Below are 24,440 nucleotides of genomic sequence, written 5' to 3' on the forward strand. Positions count from 1 at the left end.
ACAGTGCGATTGAAACTTCGTGGCCCATGCGCAGAAGTCGGTATTTTGTGGAAGAGCCACACTCAAGGGGCCAAAGAGCTGCATGTGGCTCACGAGCCGCAGTTTGCCGACCACTGGCCTAGTAGAAATCAAATAGCAGTCCTGAATTTGGATAATGAGTGTAAAATATGTTGTATAGATAGAATGTTGTTTTTGGTTTTTTTTTCATGGAAGAACATGTTCTGGGACCTTTTCTTTAATATATATTTTTGTTGATTTCAGAGAGGAAGGGAGAAGGAGAGAGAGATAGAAACATCAATGGTGAGAGAGAATCATTGATTGCCTGCCTCCTGCACACCCCCTACTGGGGATTGAGCCTGAAACCCGGGCATGTGCCTTTGGCTGGAATCTAACCCTGGGCCCTTCAGTCCGCAGGCTGACACTCTATCCACTAAGCCAAACTGGCTAGGGCATGTTCTGGGATTTATGACAGTGGCATATGTTCCTTTTCTTAGTCTATGAATAGAGTTAATGCCAGAAAAAAACAAACATTCTGAGTAGGGTGAGGTCAATGAAATTTTCAGGCCCAATGAATTTGGAAGTTATTTGGTAACCTGACTTAAATTCAGATGAGTTTGTAATCCAAGATAATGGTGCCATGGGCAATTTATATCATCATTAATTTCAAGTCCTAGTGAGCCTCAAAAGTAGGGATCACTGATGCATAAGGTTTTGTTGGCACAATGTATTTGGACACTGACTTGATTTGAAGATCTCAAATAATTTAAATGCATGAGGTCAAAGGAAAATTATTAACTTAATAGCCAGGGCAGCAATTTGTGAATATATTTTAAGCTTTTTTGGTTTTAAAATCTCAAAGACAGAATCTTTGTCCTAATTTATAAGTTTGCTGAGAGGACATGTTGACTTCTGAAATGATTTAATGATGTTACTTCTTTTTTTTTTTTTTTTTTAAGGTTTTTCATTGATTTTTAGAGAGAGAGGAAGGAAAAGGGAGAGACAGAAACATCATGTGAGAGCGAGGCATTGATTAGCCTGCCTCCTGACGCCCCCTACCTGGAATCGAACTGGCAACCTTTCGGTGCATAGGATGATACCCAATCAATTGAGCCACACCAGCCTGGACAGATTCCTTCTTTTCATTCCTTGATTTTCTAAAGTTTGCTTATGCTTAAACATTTTAGGTCATTTATAGCAAGTACACTGACCTGGTTCCCAAGGAGGTCATGAATGCAGATGACCCAGACCTGCAAAGACCTGATGAAGAAGCTATTAAAGAGGTAACGGAATTGCTATATAGAATTAATAAAGATGTAAAAACTCATCGAAAATAACTTCCAAACCATTCAATGCCATGTTTCATATTTCAGATAACAGAAAAGACAAGGGTGGCCTTAGAAAAATCTGTATCACAGAAGGTTGCTGCAGCCATGCCAGTTCGAGCAGCTGATAAACTGGCTCCCGCTCAGTATATCCGGTAGGAATCATGCCTGGAAGTCTTAGTTTCATGTCAGACTTGATTGGGGTGGGGGATCCTGGTATTCTTTCACTGTTCTACTTAGTCACAATTGTAAATGCAGTTTTTAAATAATGACTTAAAGTCTATTGACTCTGTGCAGACAATTGAAAGCAGAAAAAAAAACATTTTTAAGATATCACTTTTAAGATATTAGTTCTGCTATTTTCAAAATATTTTTTTGTTTCTAGAAATTAACAGTTACTTACAGTATATGGTCCAAACCATAATTGCTATTTACAATTTTTCCATTTATATACAATAGGCATTATATATTTATGTAATATAAATATTAATATGTTAATGTTATATAATGTAATACTTATATAATAATAGTATGATAATATATTGCATAATGGTGATAATTAATAATAATAGACATCCTTATAATACTTCTAAATTTTGAGGTGTTTCACTCAACGAAATTTTTGTGTGGAGGGATAATTCACAAATAGATATTAAGAGAAAATTAAGAGCTGGTAGGGCTGCTACCATTATTCTTTCTCCGTTTTACAACCTGTAATCAGTGAAAAGCTCCTGACTATAGTTGCCTGCTGAGAATGTTATGGATTGTTTTTTCCTCAAATGCAGACTTACAAAATAGGTACTATTTTCTATATCTCTTATCTCTGAAATTGAACATTGTGCCTTCCATGGTGGAAAATGGATAGAGATGCAAACTAATATGACTTTAGTTTACATTTTGCTTGTACTTCATAATTGCTGTTAGTTCTCTTATCTCTGTTGCTATCTGTTCTGCCTAAATATTTTGCAATTTTCTGTTAATATTTTGTGAAAGGAATTGACAATACAGTTTATCTTAGGATTGTAATAGAAGAAAAATACCTATTGAAAGTTTGAACTAGTTATACCTTTAGTTCCATTTGTATTCTTCAGATACACACCATCTCAGCAAGGAGTGGCTTTCAACTCTGGAGCAAAACAGAGGGTTATTCGTATGGTGGAAATGCAGAAAGATCCAATGGAACCTCCAAGGTTCAAGTAAGTAGGTGGCTTCATGAGAATGAACCATTAGTCTTTAAAAAGATGTCCCAGGAGAAACGTCCCAAATGTCCATTAACAGGTGAATGGATAACAAATTGTGGGACATCTATACATGGAATGAACAATTTTATTGAGCAATAAAAAGGAATAAAATTTTAATAATATGCAATAACATGGATGCATCTCAAAATAATTATGCTGAGTGAAAGAAGCCAGACAAAAAGAATTACATATTGTATGACTCCATTTATATAAAACTGTAGAAAATGCAAACTAACCTGTAATGACAGGAAATAGATCAGTGATTGCCTGTGGGGAGGAAGGGGGGCACGGCAGAGGAGATATGATCAAGAGGGCACACAGAAACTTTTGGAGGTGATGGGTATGTTCACTATTTTTATTGTGATGATGGTTTCACAAATATATACTTGTGTCAAAACTTAATCAAATTGTACCCTTTAAATATATATTTATAACTAATTGCATGTCAGTTGTACTTAAATAAAGCTGATTTTTAAATAGGAAAAAAGTATATTGCTCCATGAAATGATAATATTGTGGAGATGAGTTGGGTAGTGATGATGACAAGTTGGCCATGTTTTAATAATTGATGAAGCTGAGTGACTGTTGTATAAGAAGATGGACATTCTTTGTATACTCTCTGTTTTTGTATGTGTTTGAAGCTTTACATAATAAACAAAGAGGGGGGAGACTTCAGACTTAACTAACTAAAAGGGAAACAAATGTATCACTCTACAGTTGTGCTTTGATTTATGCTTCAGGATTAATAAGAAAATTCCCCGAGGACCACCTTCTCCTCCTGCACCTGTCATGCATTCTCCTAGCCGAAAGGTAATCTTTGCCATTTGTAAAAGATTATTTTGGACTCATGGTTATTAATTTTATAAATAACTTCCTGTAGAATAAAGTCTAAATGCCTTTAAATTTATGTATTGTTTTCTTTCTTAATTTGTTTTTCAAGAACAAATAGGGACCCACTTAAGGCTATAATGTGTAGTTGCAGAGTGCTTATAAAAATGTATGTAAAATGTTAGTTATTAGTTTTATTATTAACTTAGCCCCTGTTTTTAATGGATGAGTAGGGTCTGCTATTTGACATGAAGGATGTTATCATAGTTATAGGAAGTAAGCACCTGGAATTGTTAGGTCTCTGATTGATCATCTGAGTGGCTTTTAAAAATGTTTTATGACCCAACTAAAGGACAAGTATTCATCTGAAAGAAGTTATATCACTTTAAGTATGGAAAAATACTAACCACTATTTATAACTGTAAAAAATAATTTATAGATTATTTTCCATTTTTTATGTTAAAGTTATTACTAGACTTCATGATGTAGGAACATAGAATATAGAGCTACCAAACAAATGGAATTTTAGTCTTTGACTAAATTCATCCATATATCTGTCTGCCTTTGAAGAACGAGTACACTTGGGTTTTTAGCTAGACTATAAATTTAAAAATCTCTTTTCTACTGTTTTCTCAACTCAGATGACTGTGAAGGAACAACAAGAGTGGAAGATTCCTCCTTGTATTTCAAACTGGAAAAATGCAAAGGTAATGATGTTGTTATATAATCAGTCTTTTAGTATTACAACCTACTGGAAAACACCCAGGAAAGGAACCTCAGTCTGGATAACTTTGAGCTTCAGCCTGGATAACTTTAGGTGAAACCTCAGTATCTCACTTAGCTGAGTGTTTTCAAAAAGGAACACCCCTCCCAGCCGTCATGGCTCAGTGGTTGGCATCAACCTATGAACCAGGAGGTCATGGTTTGATTCCCAGTCAGGGCACATGCTGGGTTGCAGGCTGGATCCCCAGTGTGGGTTGTGCAGGAGGCAGCTGATCAATGATTCACTCTAATCATTGATGTTTCTATCCGTCTCTCCCTCTCCTTTCCTCTCTGAAATCAATAAAAATACATTTTCTAAAATTTTAAAAGAATAAAAAATCTTTATTAAAAAATAAAAGGAACACCCACATGTGATTTTTCTTTTTTCCCCCAATGTAATAGAAATGTTAGTATGCCAGGCACATGAATACCATAGATTCTTTTAGTGAGTTATTATCAGAAGTATATAGAAAAGGAATAGATAGAATAAAGTAACATATCAAAAGATCAATGAAAGATAGTATTTTTTAAAAAACTTAAATTTTTTAAAAAGAAATCAATTTAAATGATTATTTGGCAAAATGCAGTAAATGCTTAGATATATTGGGGGAGGTTGGGGATTAATGGGGGGGATGAGGACACATTTGTAATACCTTAACTAATAAAAAAAAAGAAAACTGAAAAATAATAATAATAATTTTTAAACTATTTGTTTCTGTTCATAACATTGCATGTGTAAGCTATTTAAATCCTATATATCTACTAACTGCCAAAGCTCCCAGAAGTCATGAAGAATCTATAAAATGATGTGGAATAAACTTCCTAATCATTATTTCCTTTTTTCTCCCAAATCATATTTCATGTTTCTATATTGGATAGGTGAAAGCCACTTTAACTTATGGATTACATATAAATTATTCCCTAAAGGAAGTTATGGGCTCATCCTCTATTAAAACAAAGTTCCAAGAATCTACCAAGGCATTAAAACAGTACAGCAAATTATACTACCTATAGATACTATTATTTTAGGGATTGTTCTACCTTCGTGTGGCTGTTATATTTACTTAGGAACAAGTATTTAGTTATTTGATAGTGATTTCCCCTTAATACAAGTCAGAGTTATTTACCTGAGAATCTATTTTCCCAGAACATGAGCTCTGAAATTATACTGTCTGAGTTTAAATCCTAGCTCATCCACTTATTTTACTATATGTCCTTAGGGACATTACACAACCAACCTTTCTATTTTAGTATCTTTATCTATAAAATGAAAACAGTAATGTTATCAGCTTTATAGAATTACTCTGAAGGTTAAATGAGACCATAACATGTAAAGTGCTTAAACAATCCTCCACACAAAGCACTCAGTGTTAGCTGCTGCTGTTGCATAATTAGGAAGAAAGATGTAAGGAAAAGAAATTCAACTAAGTGGTTGTCAGAATGGACATATTTAAATCTAATTTTAAAGAATCTATTGTCTCTCCTTTGTGACTGTTTTCTCTGTCTGTTTCACACTAGGGTTATACAATTCCATTAGACAAACGTCTGGCTGCTGATGGAAGAGGATTGCAGACAGTTCACATCAATGAAAATTTTGCCAAACTGGCTGAAGCCCTCTACATTGCTGATCGGAAGGTTGGTCTATTATAATTTAATTATATAATGCTCTTGAAAAATGAACTCATTTTTTTGGTTGATTTCTCTTTGTTAAATGGCATTTAAATATATAAAATAAATATCAAAAATATAAGTCTTTGTTTTACTATGGTTGCAAATATCAAAAAATTTCTATATGTAACATGGCACCAGAGTTAAGTTAGGGTTTTTCAAAATGCTGACACACCGAGCTCAAAAGGTTCGCCATCATTGACCTAGAGAGATTCACCTGTGGTATGAGAGCCAGCGATGGCAGGTGCTAGTTGCAGCTCTGTATCTGGTGTCAGCCTTTACAGACTCATACACAAATCTCACTACTGGAGTTGCCTCAAATTTCATAATAATGGTTTACTAGGCTGATCTCATTTTGTGAAGATTGCCAGCTGCTGTTATTAGGTTTCATACTTTTTCTCTATTTTAGATGTACATGTTACCCAAAAAGTCAATAGCAGGAAAGGGCAAGTAAACATTTTGATGAGTTGAATGGTATAGAATATGGCATTCATAGTATTGGCTGTCTTAATATTATGGTATTAATATGTGACTTTGAAATTCACATACATCATGGCACATGTTTAGAACATAGAAAAGTATATCTTTTGTATTACAATGAACACCTTTATAAAAATTATCTCTTATAGGTTAAAGCAGCCGTGGGCAAACTACGGCCCACGGGCCGGATCCGGCCCATTTGAAATGAATAAAACTAAAAAAAAAAAATACCGTACCCTTTTATGTAATGATGTTTACTTTGAATTTATATTAGTTCACACAAACACTCCATCCATGCTTTTGTTCCGGCCCTCCGGTCCAGTTTAAGAACCCATTGTGGCCCTCGAGTCAAAAAGTTTGCCCACCCCTGGGTTAAAGCTTTATCTTGAGGTCACTTGATTGATTTTGAGAACATAATCAGTTCCTGTTATGTTATTGATATTAAAAATTACTTTACTGGAATTTTCTTTGATTTTTTTTTTTTAGATTGTTTATAAGAAAGCATTAGTGTAATACGGACTTTCAAAATTGGGCGGGGAGCGGGGGGGAGTGGGGGAGAGGGGGCGGGTGGGGGGATAGTCTATAGTTTTAACTAATAAGACATTTCCCAGAGTGAAAAATCCAAGTTTACGGTGTCTTCCAGTAAAGCTGTCTTTTCGTGGACAGGAATCTTTGTTTTACTTAGCAATAACAAATCTAAATTCTGTCTAGCTGCTTTCTCAAGCCAGATGTTATGATAGCTATAATCTATCCCCTGATAGTGTCTTATTTAACATCCGACTTCACTAACAGGCTCGTGAAGCTGTGGAAATGCGTGCTCAAGTAGAGAGAAAGATGGCTCAAAAAGAAAAAGAGAAACATGAAGAGAAACTGAGAGAAATGGCCCAGAAAGCTAGAGAGAGAAGAGCTGGGATCAAAACCCATGTGGAAAAAGGTATGATATTCTCATTACCAACTTGAACTTACTTGTAAGATATAGATATCATTTTAGAAATTCCCTATTGATTTTTATTGCATACAAAATTAGTATATACATATAAAATATATAGCTGTTTCAGAAATTGTGTAGAAATGAAAGTAACTTCTCACTAAGCTGAAGCAGCAAAAAATAAAGTATGTATTTAACTGTGTACCTTCAGTATGGGACTACTCTTGAAGTTTTTTAAGCTCTGAGCCATGTACTTTAAAAAACTGCTTATTAACTTAAATATAGGCTTGATTTTCTCTTGTTCTATTTTTCTTGAAACTTTCAAAGAGAAATGAAGTCTCAAGTGAATAATTAGTTCCCCTACATGGTAAAATAACCCAGTTTTTCTATCTCATAGGCTAATATACCTCTAATCATTAAATCTATCCATGTTTTTTTCCCTTGCTTTGTTTAGTGGTCTGCACAGGTATGTTGATTCAGCTAGAGTGAGGAGAATAATATTAACTCAAGAAAATCATGAGGGTGGTTTTTGTTTTATTAAGAAATCCTTGACTAGTACAATTTTATTCATTCAGTTCATATTGAAGATCTACATGCAGGGTTGGGGGGGGCATGGAGAAGGTATAGCAGTGAACATTCTAGGGAATGTAGACAGACCCCCAAAAAAATCCTGTAATGTGTTAGAAGGTAATAACCACTATGGGAAAAAATAAAACAGGGAAGGGGGATGAAAGTGCCAGGAGAGCCCTAGCTGGCTTGGCTTAGTGGATAGAGTGTTGGCCTATGGACTGAAGGGTCGCGGGTTCAATTCCGGTCAAGGGCATGTGTCTGGGTTGCAGGCTCGAACCCCAGTAGGGGGCGTGCAGGAGGCAGCTGATCAATGATTCTCTCTCATCATTGATATTTCATTCTCTCTTTCCCTCTCCCTTCCTCTCTGAAATCAATAAAATGTATATATTTTAAAAGTGTCAGGAGAGGGTAGTCACAATAGGCCTCACTTCTGAGATGCTAACATTAACCCAAAAACTTGAAGGAAGGAAGTAAGCCATGTGGATTTCTGGGAGAAGAGGATCCCAGATAGAAGGAACAGCAAGTGCAAAGGCCCTGAGTTGGGAATATGCCTGGTGTGTTCAAATAAAGCAGGGAGGCCAGTATGGCTGGATTGGAGTAAGAAAGAGTAGTAGGAGATGAGGTGTTAGAGTAGTTAGGTCAAATAGGAAGAGTAGTGTTCAAATGATGTTAGTCACTGTTAGGACATGGCTTTTACTTCAAGTAAGAAGGGGAGCAGTTGAAGGGTTTTGAACAGAGTGACATGATCTGACAGAAGGCTGTTGAATGGGCAGGGAAACCATTGGAAGGCTATTGCAATAATCCAGAGATGATGAGAGGTAGTGAAAACATGGTCGGATAGTGGATATATTTAGGAGGTAGAACTGACAAAATATGCTTATGGATTAGGTAGAAGTATGAGAGAAAAGAAAGAATCAAGGATGACTTCAAAACTTTTGACGTGAACAATGGGAACGATTGCGTCACCATTTACTTATTGGGAAGACTGCAGGATAAAGAAGTTTGGGAGAGAAAGATTAGGAGTTTAGATGTGGACATGTTAAATTTTGAATGTAGGTATTGAGCAGGCTTTTGGTTACAGAAGTCTGGAGTTCAACCCTAAGGAAGTAACCAGGGTTTTAAGTAATAATCCACTTCCTTGAACCAGATATGAATGACTTACTGAGGCAAGATATAAATACCTGCCTGTTGTACACCTAACCACTGAAAGCAATTAGAAGTAAAAACCTCTTGTATCTGAGTTCTCTAAACTGATAAGAAAAAAATACAGCAGAACTGTTCTTGAGAAGTGAATTAAAATTTTGAAAAAGCTGTTGCTGTATATTAATAAAAACAAACATCTATTGAGTGCTTATTATGGCAGGCACCACTCTGAGCACTTTGCATGGATTGCCTAATATAATCCTACAGCAACCAGATGCAGTGGTACTATTATTGCCACTATTTTTATGGAGAAGGAGACTAAGATTCAGAGTTGTTAAGTAACCCACACAAGGTTACATTGCCAATCTGTTACAGAAATAGACTTTGAATCTTGACAGGCTGTTTCCAAAGCTAATGCTCTTAACTACACTATACCTTCAGACTGGAGATGATAGAGAAAATGAAGATAGACATAAAAACAGTAGATAGAGATCAAGATGCAACCAGCCCCTAGGGATCACAAGCAACCAGCCCCTATGCATCACAAGCAAAGGGTTCTTTATTCAAAGGCAACTGGTCTTTGAATATGTAAGGCTAAACTTGATACCGTTGTAATTAAGTAGTTATTAATAATAGGAAAGAAGAAAAATAAAAGGCCAGATATTATAGACATGTCATTTGGGCAGCTTCGCCAGAAAGCTAAAACTTTATACTCCCCAGGGGGCCAGCAAAGAGGAGATAGAAGCATGCCCAGTAAAATTGGGGTGACATAGGAAACTTGCTTACTGTCTTTCACACCTGAGAACAAAGATCATTGGCCAGAATGAGCATGGCCACAGCAAGGGTGTGAAATTTGGGATATTTAATCCCCTGAACAAAGGAGTTCACTCTCTTGTGCTCTTTTGTTTTCGGGACCCTTGGGACTCTCTTATTGCACTCTCCTGCTTTTACCCACATGGCCCAGGGCCATGTGGACCTCCACACACAATGGATTAATGGACTGCAACTAGCCTGGTACTGTACTGGACCGGTCTTCAACATAGAAAGGAAATTTTGGACAGTGCTTTGCTTCTAGCTTTACTGAAATCCCAGCTACACTTCTATGAGGGGGATGTGACTTTAAAAATGATCCAAATAAAAATCACTTATTCTCAGAAAATTCTTTTTCTCGAAATATCATAAGGACTCCATCCCAAGCAGCACATAGTGGGGGAAAGGACCCTCTACTTTGAAAACAAACTTATACATAATTCTTTTTCCTGACATTTTATTACAAAAATTTTAAAACACATAGAAAAGTGGAAAAAATTATAAAACAAACACCGTTATCTCTACCACCTAGATTCTGTATTAAAATTTCTTTTTAATAATTAACATAGCTAAATTTGCTTTCTCACATATCTACCCATCTCTTTATCTTTCAGTCCACCTTAATACTTTGATGCATTTTAAAATAAGTTAAAAGTATCAGTACACTTACCCCTAAATACTTAAGCTACATGCATGATTCTGGGATTCACATTCCAAAATTAAACCAATACTATTGGATTTAAAGTTATTGGAAGTAAAGTTGAAAGGGCTGAATGTGACTACAGTGAAGTTCATGGAATTGTCTAAGGTTAAAGATTATATTACCTTGTTTAAAATATTAATTGGTAATATAGTGGTGAAGTAATTTTCAACTCTGTCCACACAGAGGATGGGGAGGCACGTGAGAGGGATGAAATTCGGCATGACAGGCGGAAAGAGAGACAGCATGACCGGAATCTTTCCAGGGCAGCGCCTGATAAGAGGTAGGTGCTATTTGAGATAAATATGAATTATGAAGATTGGCCTTTGTGAACCTTTTAGAGAGGAGGTTTAGTCCACTAATACCAATTTTCTTCTCTTAGTTTGATGACTTAATAAATCAGCACTTACTTTCTTGCTCCTAACTACTTACCTTGTCTTAGCAGAACTGACTATCCATGGAAGTAATCTTTTCTTCCATCGCCTTGTAGAGTCAGCTAGAATTGAGAATGATGGGAATATAGAAAAGGAAATGCAGATCATGTTTGTGAGAAGAAGGTAATGGATAGGACTGTTCTGGTCTGTTCTTTTCCAATTTCAAATGGTGAGACAAATTTATTACGTGCCAGTTCCTTTAGACAGGAAATATAAGCTGTAATACCTTTATTGAGGGCCTTTTACATGCAGAGCACTCTATGAAGTACAGTGGGGGAGAAAAGCAGGTTTTGTAAGAAGTGAAAATCGGCCACTTCTCATGAGCAGTTTCACTTAAAATTCAGAAAGGTAGAGCTATTATATAAAATTATGGATAAAAAATTTTTTTAATAAAATGAATTGGGAAAATTGACACAGGACTTTGTTTAAAATTAAAATATAGTTGATGTACAGAAAAAGCACTCTTAATAAGTACAGACTTGTATAGAACAAACTTGAAATAAAGTAGGGATTGGTGAAGTTTGTGGTTCACCAAAGGTTTAGGACTGAACTTGCTGAAAAGTTGAAGAAATGCTGTCATATGGAGGTAAAATTCTGAATGAGAGTTAAATGCAAATATAAAACATCTTATTTCCAAATGAGCAGTTTTCAAGGCTCTCATCATCCTAAGAGCTGATACAATCCATTTTCCCCATTCATATCTTATACACGAAAAAGAAGATTCCTTTGGTCGTGGTGTTCGTTGTTTAATGGCATATTTCATCTCTCTGGATGAGTGAAGTCATGGAGAAGCAGAAAATCTGAATTTAGAGTTGTGGTTAAATGTATAGTGAAGAAGAAAGAGGAATGAAGTATGAAAGTGTGCAGTTAATATACTTTTGGTCTAAAATTCCTAAGCTACAAAAATCAAAATAGCTCTGTACATAAATTGGACCATTTAAGTGGCTGAGAATTGAAAGCATAGGAAAGCTGTAAACTTGTGATTTAATGAAATCAGATTGTCTATAGAAGTCATTTTTAAGACCTGAGCTTCTAGCAAAATAAATGACGACAGTTACCATGGTTTCATTGCAATGTAGATTGCATTACACACTGAAACAGCAGGGGAATTAATCTGAATGTCGAAAATCATAATGAGTAATCCAGTCATGGATGTGTTTTCCTCAAAATTCTAATAGGATAAAATTACTAAATGTGGTTATGTAAAAAAACCTGATTCCAGCTTATTGAAAATGATTCGTGTGATACAATTAATTTGTATCCAGTCCTACCCATCCTCTTTTAATAATAGCAAATATAAACTGTAGCAGTTTCATATCTCAGCATGTATTGTAAGGTGCTTGTTTGTATTAAAGACTTCCGTGTCAAGAATGAATCTCTTAGCAATTCCTTCCAGCTAACAGGAGGGTCTAATTATAAAACCCTACCTACCTCTCCCAGTAATCATCTAGCTGAAATGCTGTTAAAGGGCTGCCAGCATTATCAGGGAATTATGCGTTATCAGGGAATATATGTTTGAGATATTAACAGGACATACACATTTCCTTAGCTTCTGAGATTGCTTATGTTTTTAAAATTGAAATTCAGCTTGTCTGTGAAGAGTTTTCAGTTAGTAACATTGTATTTTGAAACAGGTCGAAACTGCAGAGAAATGAAAATCGAGATATCAGTGAGGTCATTGCTCTTGGTGTGCCCAATCCTCGGACTTCCAATGAAGTTCAATATGACCAAAGGCTGTTCAACCAATCCAAGGTACAATAGAAATAGCGTTATTTTGCTCTGGCTGGTGTTGCTCGATGGTTAGAGCGTTGCCTGCACACCAAAGGGTCAAAGGTTCGATACCTGGCCAAGGGCATGTACCTGGATTGCAGGTTCAATTGCTGGCCCGGTTGAGGCATGTGCAGGAAGCAAGTAAATGATGTGTCTCTCTCACATCAGTCTTTCTCTCTTTCTCCCCTTCTCCCCCCTCACCTTCTTCCTCCCTTCTTTCCAGTCTCTAAAATCAATGGAAAAAATATCCTCGGGTGAGGGTTAACACCCACAAAATACATAGAGTTATCTTAAGTATTGATATGAATACCAAACCTCTGGGAAAAGAAAATGAACATATAGATTTTCATCAACCTAACGCAGATGATAGAAAAAAATTGTAAGTTGCATATTATAACTTAAAAAAGAAAATGAAACAGCTCTGATTTTTACCTCTTACAGTTAGCTAGGATTTGAGACATTAGTGGAAAAGGAAAGAAATTAGGTTATAAAACTTGGCTCTGGCCCTGGTCAGATGGCTCAGTTAGGTGGAACATTGTCCCGTACACCGTAAGTTTGCAGGTTTGCCCTGACCGGTTTGGCTTAGTGGATAGAGCGTTGGCCTGCAGACTGAAGGGTCCCAGGTTCAATTCCGATCAAGGGCATGTACCTTGGTTGCGGGCACATCCCCAGTAGGGGGTGTGCAGGAGGCAGCTGATCAGTGTTTCTCTCCCATTGATGTTGCTAACTCTCTAACCCTCTCCCTTCCTCTCTGAAAAAAATCAATAAAATATATTTTTAAAAAAAAGTTTGCAGGTTTGATCCTCCATTGGGGCCCATATCGACTTTTCTCTCTCATTGGTTTCTCTCCCCTCACTACCCTTACCCCTTCCTCTTCTCTATAAAAAGCAATAAAAACATATCAAGTGATGATTAAATAAAAAAAAATTTTTTAAGCAAGGTAGGTGCCTGCCCTCAAAAAAGGGGGGAGGTGGGAGGGAGCTAGATATGCCTTTGTCCTCAAAGTCTACTGGAAAAGACAAGATTAATGTATGTAAATAAAAACAAGACTGTGGTAAGAATATAAAAGTATAAAGTTCTGGGATATAGGGAGGAAGTTAATTATGATTGGGGAGTTTTTAAGATCTGAAGGTAGCATTTGAGTAAGTTCTTCTAGTTAATAAGTTACTGGGTGCTTCTTATATTCCCAGCATTGTTCTAAGCCTTTTACTTGTATTATCTTATTTAATCCTTACAAAAACCCTATGAAGTCACACTATTATTACCTCTATTTGAAGATGAGGAAATTCTGACACAGAGGTTTAGCTCGTAACTAATGGAACTCAGATTTCATTGATGGGCTGTCTTCATGTCAAAGCTTGTGTTCATGTCAAAGCTTGTGTTCTTAAACACTATATGCAATGGCATTTTACCAGTCTGAGCAAAGGGGGTTAGGCATGAAAGCTCCACATAAGTAAATATTTGACAGTTACCCTTTACAACTTTAGGCTTAAATCACTTAAATTTTTCTAAATATATGGAATAAGTTTGTTGACTTAAGATTTTCATTGAGAGCCCTGTTATCTCATGCTACGATAGTGATGTTCTCCTGCAGTTAAAGGGCATATTATTACTCTGAATGGCATCAGATGTTTTATGGTACTTTCATCTTTTTGCCACTATGTCTATAGATTCAAATTGTCAAGTAACTGCTTATACTAGAGTCTCCCAGTTTTAATGACTACTTTGCTGTCAAACTTGTTAATGAGTACCTAATTTAAGCTAAGAACCCGAAGGTGATATGAACAAGTTTATGGACTTTTTAAATGTTGTTGAAAATGTGAGCTATAAATGAATGTAGTCAGATTCGACTTTTAATAAATTATAACATATACTTATAATGTTCTCTACAGGGCATGGACAGTGGTTTTGCAGGTGGAGAAGATGAAATTTACAATGTTTATGATCAAGCCTGGAGAGGTGGAAAAGATATGGCCCAGAATATCTACAGGCCCAGTAAAAATCTGGATAAGGACATGTATGGTGATGATCTAGAAGCCAGAATAAAGACCAACAGGTACCAAGCAAACAGTTCAGTTTCAATGTTTGCATGAGTGCAAGTGAAGTAGTTTATAATTTGGCTCTTTCTCTTTTTCCCTAGATTCGTTCCCGATAAGGAGTTTTCTGGTTCAGACCGTAGGCAAAGAGGTAGAGAAGGACCAGTTCAGTTTGAGGAAGATCCTTTTGGTTTGGACAAGTTCTTGGAAGAAGCCAAACAGCACGGTGGCTCTAAAAGACCCTCAGATAGCAGCCGCCCCAAGGAACATGAGCATGAAGGCAAAAAGAGGAGGAAGGAATAGATACACCTCTTCCCAGTGAATGGACTATTACCCATAACCCTAATGATGCAAGTCATATGGGCAAATACTTTGTAAACGGGCCAGATAAAAACCAAATCTGGGGTCAGATCCCAGCACTACTTTTTAATACAGCAGAAAGGGGGGGAATGAAAAATTCTACTTTGAACTATTTAGTTTTTTTAAAGAGTGGGTTGTGTTTGTGCTTCTCCCACCTTTTGGCATTTATAGAACATACTGCCCCATAAATGAAATTAAGACCACTTCCTTTTATGTGACGTTAGTACTTTGGGGTTAATATTTTGTGTAAGAATGACTGCTTGCTTATGAGTAAAGTTAACCCAACCACAGTGAGTAGAAGGATGTTCACCTATTGGAACTGTCCTGCCAAATGATGTATGCCCCTAATGTACTCTGTTTTAATTTGGAGTGGGGAAAAGGAAGCGCTTGCTTGGTGCACCTATTTGTTTCAAATAAAAACATTTAGACAATTTTGTTTTGTTCCTTTATTTAATAGGTAGTAATAGTCTTAAAAATCTTTCTCTTCATCAGATGTTTGATCCCCTTGCAAAACTTTTGGTCTCTGAGCTTGAACATGGAGCTGAAAAAAATAAAATAAAGTCAAGTAAGCACTGTAAAGAAAGCCAATGTCTGCAAAAACATTAAAACTGAAAACCCCTTAAGACTGCCTTTTTATTAGGAAATCAGCACCAATAAGTCAAGAGGATGTTCTTTATAAGACTCCCTGAATTTCAATTAAAAATTGTAAATTAGCCCAGCCTCAGTTGGTGGTCTGATGCACCAGATCAACCAGTTCCGATTCCCAGTCAGGGCACATGTGGACTCAGTCCCCAGTAGGGGGCATGCAGGAAGCAGCCAATTGGTGTTTCTATATATCTCTCCCTCTTCCTTCCTCTCTCTGAAATCTATAAAAACATTTATTTTAAAGAATTGTAAATCAGTCTGACCCAAGGCCACATAATAAGTGGAAAAGCTAGGATTTCATCCTCTGATAAATAGGCTGCCGTTTCCACTGCTCGGTGTTACATATGCTTGCTACCCATTACCGAGCCTTACTTCCCTCCCCAGACCTTTTAGTACTGGGCACTCTACCACCACCGCCATTCTTTAAAGATCACCCCAAATCTCTGTCATTTCACACTTCTGACCTATTTAACTGATATACAGTGAGTACATGATACATAGAAAAATACTTACTTTTACTCCATCAATAACATGACTGTCATGTTGTAGTGCATTCTGAAGTTCTTCTTCTGAAGAAAAGTGAATCCAACCCATACCTCTGTGAAAGCCAGTCTCTTTGTCCTAAAAATTCGAAATGTAAGAAAATAATCATGAACTTGAGAAAGTTTCTATAAGCTCCAAATCAAACTACCAATGTTTTATTTGCCAAAATGGGATAACAGACATTTTAATGAATGTCAAAAACCTTGCTTTAGCCCAGCCCTGTGGCTCAGTGGCTGAGCACCAACCCAGGAACCAGGAGGTCACTGGTTTGATTTCTGGTCTGGGCACCTGCCTGGGTTGCAGGCTCGACCCCCAGTAGGGGGTGTGCAGGAGGCAGCCAATGGATGGTTCTTTCTAATCATTGATGTTTTCCTCCCTCCCTCTCTGAAATCAATAAAAAACAAAAACCTTGCTTTAATGGATATTCACTCTCCTAGTTACCCAAAGCTTAATCCCTACATTCATCTTAACACTAGAGGCCTGGTGCACAACATTCGTGCACTGGGGTGGGGGAGGGGTGGGAGATGGGTGTCCCTCAGCCTGACCTGTGCCCTCTCACAGTCCAGGACTCCTTGGGGGATATCTGACTGCCGGCTTAGGCCCGGACCTAAGCCGGCAGTCGGACATCCCCTGAGGGGTCCTTAGCGCTGCCATGGAGGTGGGAGAGGCTCCTGCCACCTCTGCTGTGTTCACCAGCTGTGAGCCCAGCTTCTGGCTGAGTGGCACTCTCCCTGTGGGAGCACACTCAGCTAGAAGCTGGGCTCGCTGCTCCTTAGCGCTACCTCAGAGGTGGGAGAGGCTCCAGCCACTGCCGCTGCACTCGTCAGCTGTGAGTCTGGCTCTGGCTGAGCGGTGGTCCCCCTATGGGAGCACACTGACCATCAGGGGGCAGCTCCTGTGTTGAGCAACTGCCCCCTGGTGATCAGTATGCCTCATCGTGACTGGTCGTTCCACCATCCAGTCAATTTGCATACTAGCCTTTCATTATATAGGATTCTCTCTGCTTTTTTGCCACCATTGGAGAAATATGAGAATGAGCTTCCTTTACCATTCTAGATACAAATCACAGTAGCAGTAATAGTCAAAGGAAATTCTGATCACAAAAAGAAGTACTCTCCCTGTTTCTAACTTCCTCAATTCTAGAAACAAAATTTAAGCTTCAGAATCTTGTTATATTTCTGACACCAATCACCCTCATCACCACTACCATTATCACCTGCTAAAACCAGTTAATTCAAGAAAGCCCACAGAAAAATTCAGCCCAGGATAAAGTAGAACAAATTATAGACTGATTTCTAAACCATCATGAGAAAGCAATGGGAACGTAACCAATATGAAAAGTTTTTTTAAAACGCACCCAACCTAATGAGGATAAAAGTTAAAATAGATATTCTCCACCAATTTTATGATAAACTATCCTCTATGATCTCATTATAATACTGTAGCAGGCAGAATTCTAAGATGGCCCCATGACCCCGTTACTCCCTGTATAATCCCTTCTGGTTGAGTGGAGGAGGAGCGGGGGACATGGACCTGTGCTATTCTAACTAAAAGAATACATGGCAAAAGTGATGGGAAGTTGCCCCCTGATCAGGTTATATGGCAATGGTGATGGGGTGTGATGGGGTGTCAATCTGTGACTATATTATAAGACTTATCTTAGCACACTGAAGAAAGAAACTCCCTTGCTGACTTTGAGGAAGCAAGCTGCCATCTTGGGAAATAGCCTATAGAGAAGCCAGGAAACAAAAAACTGCAGGTAGTCCCTAGGACAGTGATGGCGAACCTATGACACGCATGTCAGAGGTGACATGCGAACTCATTTTTTTGGTTGATTTTTCTTTGTTAAATGGCATTTAAATATATAAAATAAATATCAAAAATACAAGTCTTTGTTTTACTATGGTTGCAAATATCAAAAAATTTCTATATGTGACACGGCACCGGAGTTAAGTTAGGGTTTTTCAAAATGCTGACACGCCGAGCTCAAAAGGTTCACCATCACTGCCCTAGGATCTGAGAGCAGCCTTCAGCTGAAAGCCAGCAAGAAAACAAAAGCTCAGTCCCACAATTGAAAGACAACAACTGCCAAAACCTGTAGGAGCTTAGAAATCAATCTTCCCCAGTTGAGCCTCTGATGAGACGAAAGTCCCAGCTAACAGGCTGCAGTTACGTAGTCATTCAACAGAGGACTCAGCTAGAGAGTACCCAGAATCCTGATTTAACAGAAACCATGAGATAATATATATCCTTTGAGCCACTAAGTTTGTGGTAATTTGTTCTGCAACAATAAAAAACTAGCACAAGCCCTCACTGGTTTGGTTTGGCTCAGTGGATATAGCATTGGACTGCGGACTGGAAGGTCCCAGGTTCGATTCCAGTCAAGGGCACATGCTCGGGTTGCGGGCTCGATCCCTAGTAGGAGGCGTGCAGGAGGCAGCCAATCAATGATACTCTCTCATCATTGACGTTTCTATCTCTCCCTCTTCCTTCCTCTCTGAAATCAATAAAAATGTATTCTTTTAAAAAATTTTAAAAAAAGAAAAACTAGCACAAATGCCTAAGATATGGTGGTGGTGTTTTTTCACTTTTTAAAAAAATATATATTTTATTGATTTTTTACAGAGAGGAAGGGAGAAGGATCGTTAGAAACATCAATGAGAGAGAAACATCGATAAGCTGCCTCCTGCACACCCCCTACTGGGGATGTACCCGCAACCAAGGTACATGCCCTTGACCGGAATCAAACCTGGGACCCTTCAGTCCACAGGCTGACGCTCTATCCACTGAGCGAAACAGGCTAGGGCTGTTTTTTCACTTTTTAATCAGTATCACCCAAATTTTACCAACAAAGACTAAACAACTTCACTCCATTAGACATACAGGTAAGTTGACATGCTTTGACAAAAACAAAAAAAAAAGGAATTAAAGAATAACATTAATATTTAAAAAAAAAACTCACAAAAGGTACAGTGCACTTTCGTATATGGCCAAACTGTGCAAAGTGTTCTCTCAGCTCACCTGTATAGGAAGAGAAAACATTAAAAGTAGTTAATGCATTTTGTATCCTCCATCCTAGATTGTAGATAGAAAGCAAAAGGTGTCCTAGAACTCCAAACTTCTTGTGAACAGGAGCTACTTGGCATTTCCTGAAGCCTTAAGATTTAGGAGGCAGCTAAGTTGTTGACTATGAAGCTGTAATGTACCAGATTTGCAGAGGTGATGGGGTAGGGACATGGACTGATAAATTGCTGAGTTAATTGTAGTCTTCATCCCCAACAAATACCATCATACCAGACATTGTACTAAATGCCTGCATTATAATCCCTATGAGAAGATCACATAGAAGACAATTACAACAAAGAGATTTCCAAATAAAATCTCAATTTACTTGCCTTTCATAATTTAAAGTTTACACTAAGTTAAATAATTGGTTTTCTAAAATTTGTTGAGTTGATCCTACCTACAACCTTCCTGCCTTATTTCCCATTGCTATATAGCAAATGAAATTCTGTGTATGCATGCTGTCACTTCCCATCTTTGCATGTCATTCTTTCTCCTTGACATGTCAGTAATCCTATCTCATCCTGCCTAAACTGTAATTATCCTTCAAGACCCAGGCCAAATACATCCACTGAATATTATTTCATTGAGGTTCTACTGAAAGACAAGACAACATACAGTAGTACCCTATGAGGTGGGTATGAGCAGTGGATAATGTTAAAGACCAAAAAACAACATGATCTCTTTCTCTTCTGAACTACAAGGCTTGTACTGTCTGATTTGCATTCATATTACTTGCTTATTTCCCCTAGTTCAGTGGTCGGCAAACTGCGGCTTGCGAGCCACGTGCGGCTCTTTGGCCCCTTAAGTGTGGCTCTTCCACAAAACACCACATGCGGGCGCACATGTACAGTGCAATTGAAACTTCGTGGCCCATGCACAGAAGTTGGTATTTTGTGGAAGAGCCACACTCAAGGGGCCAAAGAGCCGCATGTGGCTTGCAAGTCGCAGTTTACCGACCACTGCAGGGCCTAGTTCATCTAGCCTCATTGGTTCAACAACCACCTACACTTGTTTGTAAGCCTCCTCCCCTCTACCACTACAGTGAAAGCTCCTGAGTGTTGAGTCCACTATGCCCACAGTGCTTGATACACAGTTGGGAAATATTTGCTAAATGAATAAATGTCTGCTAACCCTTCAACAACCCACAGAGACTAAATTTCTTAAGAGCTCTATAATTGGTCAAACCAGTTGGCAAGATCAGAATCTCACAGAACATGTTACTGGAGGATAAACAAAACAGTGTTAAATATACATGTCTTAAACCAGGTATTAAAGTTTTAGAAAACATTCACTTCCAAAACAAACCAGCTCTGGAAGATAAACCTTTCCCCAAATTAACTACAATTTTTTTGAAAAAACAGCTACAAGCACGAGGAACAATAATAGATACCACATAATAGATACCCTTTAAATATCTGATGAATGAATGAACTGAGAGAGACTTTCAAAATTGAATGTTCTACAGACTCTCTTAGAGATTATATACTGAGTGGTCAGATTATTATGACCACCTGACATTTGTAGGCAAATTAGCTATAATTTCGTGCTGAAGTTGCTAGAGGGCCAGACCATTATAAATAGGGAAGCAGGTTGTTTTCCATGACAGAAGTGATTTTTTTCTGGAGATATGGGTAAAAACGTGATTTAACAGCCTTTGAATGTGGGATATATATTTATATACACTGTGTGGTCAGATTATTATGACCACCCCATCAGTACTTCGTTGGGCCACCTTTTGCCTTCAATACTGCGGCGATTCTTCTTGGCATTGACTCCACAAGATGTTGAAAGGTGATTCGAGGAATCTGACACCTGCCTGATGAATAGCACTGCCCAGTTCTGTGAGATTTGATGGCTGTGGAACCAACTGCCTGATGGCTCTTTTAACTTCGTCCCACAAATTCTCAATTGGATAGAGATTTGGTGATTGTGGGGGCCACCTAAGCAAGATAAAGTCTCCCTCATGTTCTTGAAACCACTCCTGCACAATACGAGCACCGTGGCATAGCGCATTGTCTTGTTGGAAGAAGTCATCTCCATTGGATACGCCATCAACATGATAGGATGAACCTGATCAGCAATGATACTTAGGTATGTTGTGCTATTCAGACGTTGTTCCACACGAATTAAAGGGCCCAAATCATGCCAGGAAAACATCCCCAAATCATAACACTGCCCCCACCAGCTTGAAGGGTTGTACTCATGCATGTGGGGTGCATGCTTTCATGTTGTTTCTGCCAAATTCTCACTCTGTCATCTGCATGATGCAACTGGGAACGTGATTCATCGGACCACATGACTTTTTTCCAATGCTCGACTTGTCCAATCCTTGTGTTCCTGTGTGAATTGGAGACGTTTTATCTTGGTAACTGCAGACAGCAAAGGTGTTTGAACAGGCGTTAGGCTTCCATACCCCGTACCATGCAGTGTACGGCTAATTTGCCTACAAACGTCCAGGTGGTCATAATAATCTGGCCACTCAGTATATATGTGTGTGTGTGTGTGTGTGTATATATATATATATATATATATATATATATATATATATATATATATCCCACGTTCAAAGGCTGTTAAATCACGTTGTTTACCCACATCTTCAGAAAAAAATCACTTCTACTGTCGTGGTAAACAACCTGCTTCCCTATTTATAATGGTCTGGCCCTCTAGCAACTTCAGTGCGGAAATTATAGCTAATTTGCCTACAAACGTCAGGTGGTCATAATAATCTGGCCACTGTGTGTGTGTGTGTGTGTGTGTGTGTGTGTGTGTGAAGGCTAACCCCTATTTTGTAAAACTACTGTTTGGAATTCTCTGCTATTCTTTAGATGGCCTCTTATTCTAAAAAAAATAACTTTGCCTTCTAGCCTGCTTTAGCCTGCTTGAATAATGAGGAAGATAAACTTAGCTGTCTGACCTTGTAGGCCAGAGACTAGATACGTCCATACTCTCAATGTCATGCCAGTTGTATTTTTTAATTGGATAGAACTGTATAGTTTTCAAGGCCACCAGCAACATAACCACTAAGGCCGAGGCCGGTTTGGCTCAGTGGATAGAGCGTCGGCCTGCGGACTGAGGGGTCCCGGGTTCGATTCCGGTCAAGGGCATGTGCCTGGGTTGCGGGCACGTCCCCAGTGGGGGGTGTGCAGGAGGCAGCTGATCAATGTTTCTCTCTCATCGATGTTTCTGACTCTCTATCTCTCTCCCTTCCTCTTTGTGAAAAATCAATAAAATACATTTTAATAAAAAAAAAAGATAACCACTAAGCACACATAGGGCTGGCTCTTTCATAAAAAGGGAAGTTCTGCTTGTAGCTTTGCTTAGAATTTGAATTCGTTTTCTCTAAGCCCACCGCGGTGAATAAAGTGTAACTCCAAACTCTCTGAGCATTGCTTGATTTATTCCGGTTCTCTGTAACATATATGCATATGAATATGCATATGTATATGTATATACATACATACATATATATGTGTATATAAATTTCAGAGAGAAAAGGAGAGGGAAAGAAACATCATTGATGAGAATCATTGATTGGCTGTCTCCTGCACACCCTACACCGGGGATCGAGCCCGCAACTGGGGCATGTGCCCTGACCGGGAATCCAACTGTGACTTCCTTGTTCATAGGTCCACGCTCAATCACTGAGCCATGCTGGCCGGGCTCTTGGAGGGTTTTAAATCCCCCATTACGGTCTGGAATCTCACATTTGCAAGATGCTGAAGAAACCCCTGAGCCTTTCTACAGCTTCACAGGGCCTACGCAAGACATTTTACTGGGTTTGGTCTTCACCCACAACCTGTTGAGAAGGTGAGACACAGAGTGATCTACTTCCCATCCTACTATCATATCTGGGCCACAAAAATTAAGAGAAGCTACCCTTGTTCTATTGTTTAAGGGAAATGACTCGACACATGGATTATCCATGTGCCTGTAAGGAAATGTAAAATCTTGTCATAAAGATGTAAATTGTAAAACTGCTTATGTAAATTCTGGTAAGCAAAGGTAAAAACCTTACCCCAAAACAGCAGCCAAAAAAAAAAAAAAAAAAAACCAATGTTGGTGAGAGATTTCAGTATTGATTACTCCTAACCTTCTATCTCCCGCCTATGCCTCTCCCATGAGCTTCAATTTTAGTAATCATGAAAATAACTACCATTTATTGAGTACTTACTCTACGTTTAGCACAAGTTTAAGCACTATACATTGAAACTCGTTCCCAGTCGCATGAGGAAGGTCCTGACTCCATTTTACAGGGGATGACATGGAGGCACCGTGGCGAGCCCTTTCCCCAGGTGCCTCCCGCGAGTCGGGTTGCAGGATTGAATGGCCGGCGTGGCATTCTAGCCAAGCAGTACGGCCTCAGGCCACACTTCCCACTCAGCCACACGCAACCTCCTCTGTCCAGCACATTCCAACTTAACTCCTCTCCCTGCCACCCGCTTCTCCTACATTCCAACCACGAAATCCGCCAACGTTGAAACCTGGTAGCCATTCCTCCCGTCCCCACACCGGGTGCTCTACCGCCTTTCAAGACATCACGAAAAGCTGTCGATTTTGTTTTGTTCACATCAATGGGTCCGACCTCCCTTCTACCACTCCCCTAGTTCAGCGCCTCATCTTTGAGCTAAATGACTGAAACTGCCTTTCAGTTCGTCTCCTCGCCTCCCATCCTGCCCCTTTGAATTCATCCCCCGCACCGCAATCAAACCAAACCCTTCTCAATGGCAAATCTTAACGTTTCCGAGGAACAGCCTTTCCACCAAATCACCCCGATGGGCAGGAGAGCGTGAACACGCGCCCCAAAAGCTCAAGGGACATCCCTACACGGTTACCCGCAAGCATGTCCTTCTGCTCCTCGGTGAGCGCAGAAGCGGACCCAGCCTCCTAAGGCGGCCACCAGCGGCCGCAGGGCTGCGCCGAAAGCAGAGCTCCGGGGAGTCGCTTGCACCCGAAAAGTCCGCCCGCCACGTCTCCATCACTCACTTGAAGAGGCGGTCCAAGGGATTTTCCTGACAAAGGCCACGGGCCGACTGCTACTGGCCCGCAGGGCCATAGCGGCCCTCGCTACCGACGCCGCCATCTTCAGCTTGAGGGACCTCGGCGACCTGAGGTCACGACCCCGGAAAAACCT

At 39.0% G+C, this 24,440-nt stretch overlaps 2 protein-coding genes across 2 annotated transcripts in view; one reads left to right on the top strand and one right to left on the bottom strand.

Annotated features, from left to right (window-relative positions):
• SNW1 (SNW domain containing 1) overlaps positions 1–15,484 on the top strand; it is a 35,964-nt gene extending 20,480 nt beyond the window's left edge. The window contains exons 4-14 of the mRNA XM_070415857.1: positions 1,185–1,280; positions 1,371–1,477; positions 2,414–2,518; positions 3,304–3,373; positions 4,033–4,098; positions 5,672–5,788; positions 7,094–7,235; positions 10,639–10,735; positions 12,521–12,638; positions 14,549–14,712; positions 14,797–15,484. Coding sequence (XP_070271958.1) covers positions 1,185–1,280; positions 1,371–1,477; positions 2,414–2,518; positions 3,304–3,373; positions 4,033–4,098; positions 5,672–5,788; positions 7,094–7,235; positions 10,639–10,735; positions 12,521–12,638; positions 14,549–14,712; positions 14,797–14,995 — 1,281 coding nt within the window. The 3' untranslated portion in view covers positions 14,996–15,484. The remainder of the gene's footprint in view (positions 1–1,184; positions 1,281–1,370; positions 1,478–2,413; positions 2,519–3,303; positions 3,374–4,032; positions 4,099–5,671; positions 5,789–7,093; positions 7,236–10,638; positions 10,736–12,520; positions 12,639–14,548; positions 14,713–14,796) is intronic.
• Positions 15,484–24,428, bottom strand: SLIRP (SRA stem-loop interacting RNA binding protein). Its single transcript, XM_070415893.1, has 4 exons — positions 24,293–24,428; positions 19,203–19,261; positions 16,211–16,318; positions 15,484–15,593 (listed from the first exon to the last, which is right to left on the bottom strand). The coding sequence occupies exons 1-4, from the start codon at positions 24,387–24,389 to the stop codon at positions 15,522–15,524; spliced, it is 336 nt and encodes a 111-aa protein (XP_070271994.1). The 5' UTR covers positions 24,390–24,428; the 3' UTR covers positions 15,484–15,521.
• Between the last annotated feature and the right edge of the window lie 12 nt (positions 24,429–24,440).

The sequence above is a fragment of the Myotis yumanensis genome, unplaced genomic scaffold, assembly GCF_028538775.1.
Source record: "Myotis yumanensis isolate MYYU_CA2020_CCGP unplaced genomic scaffold, mMyoYum1.0.hap1 SCAF_1, whole genome shotgun sequence".
Taxonomy (NCBI): Eukaryota; Metazoa; Chordata; class Mammalia; order Chiroptera; family Vespertilionidae; genus Myotis; species Myotis yumanensis.

Excerpts from the sequence above, each read along its gene's own strand:
- SLIRP (XM_070415893.1), bottom strand. The coding sequence starts at position 24,389 with ATGGCGGCGTCGGTAGCGAGGGCCGCTATGGCCCTGCGGGCCAGTAGC. Across the intron at positions 19,262-24,292 it reads CCCTTGGACCGCCTCTTCAA|GTGAGCTGAGAGAACACTTT; the intron begins GTGAGTGATGGA and ends CTTCCTATACAG. Across the intron at positions 16,319-19,202 it reads GAAAGTGCACTGTACCTTTT|GACAAAGAGACTGGCTTTCA; the intron begins GTGAGTTTTTTT and ends TCGAATTTTTAG.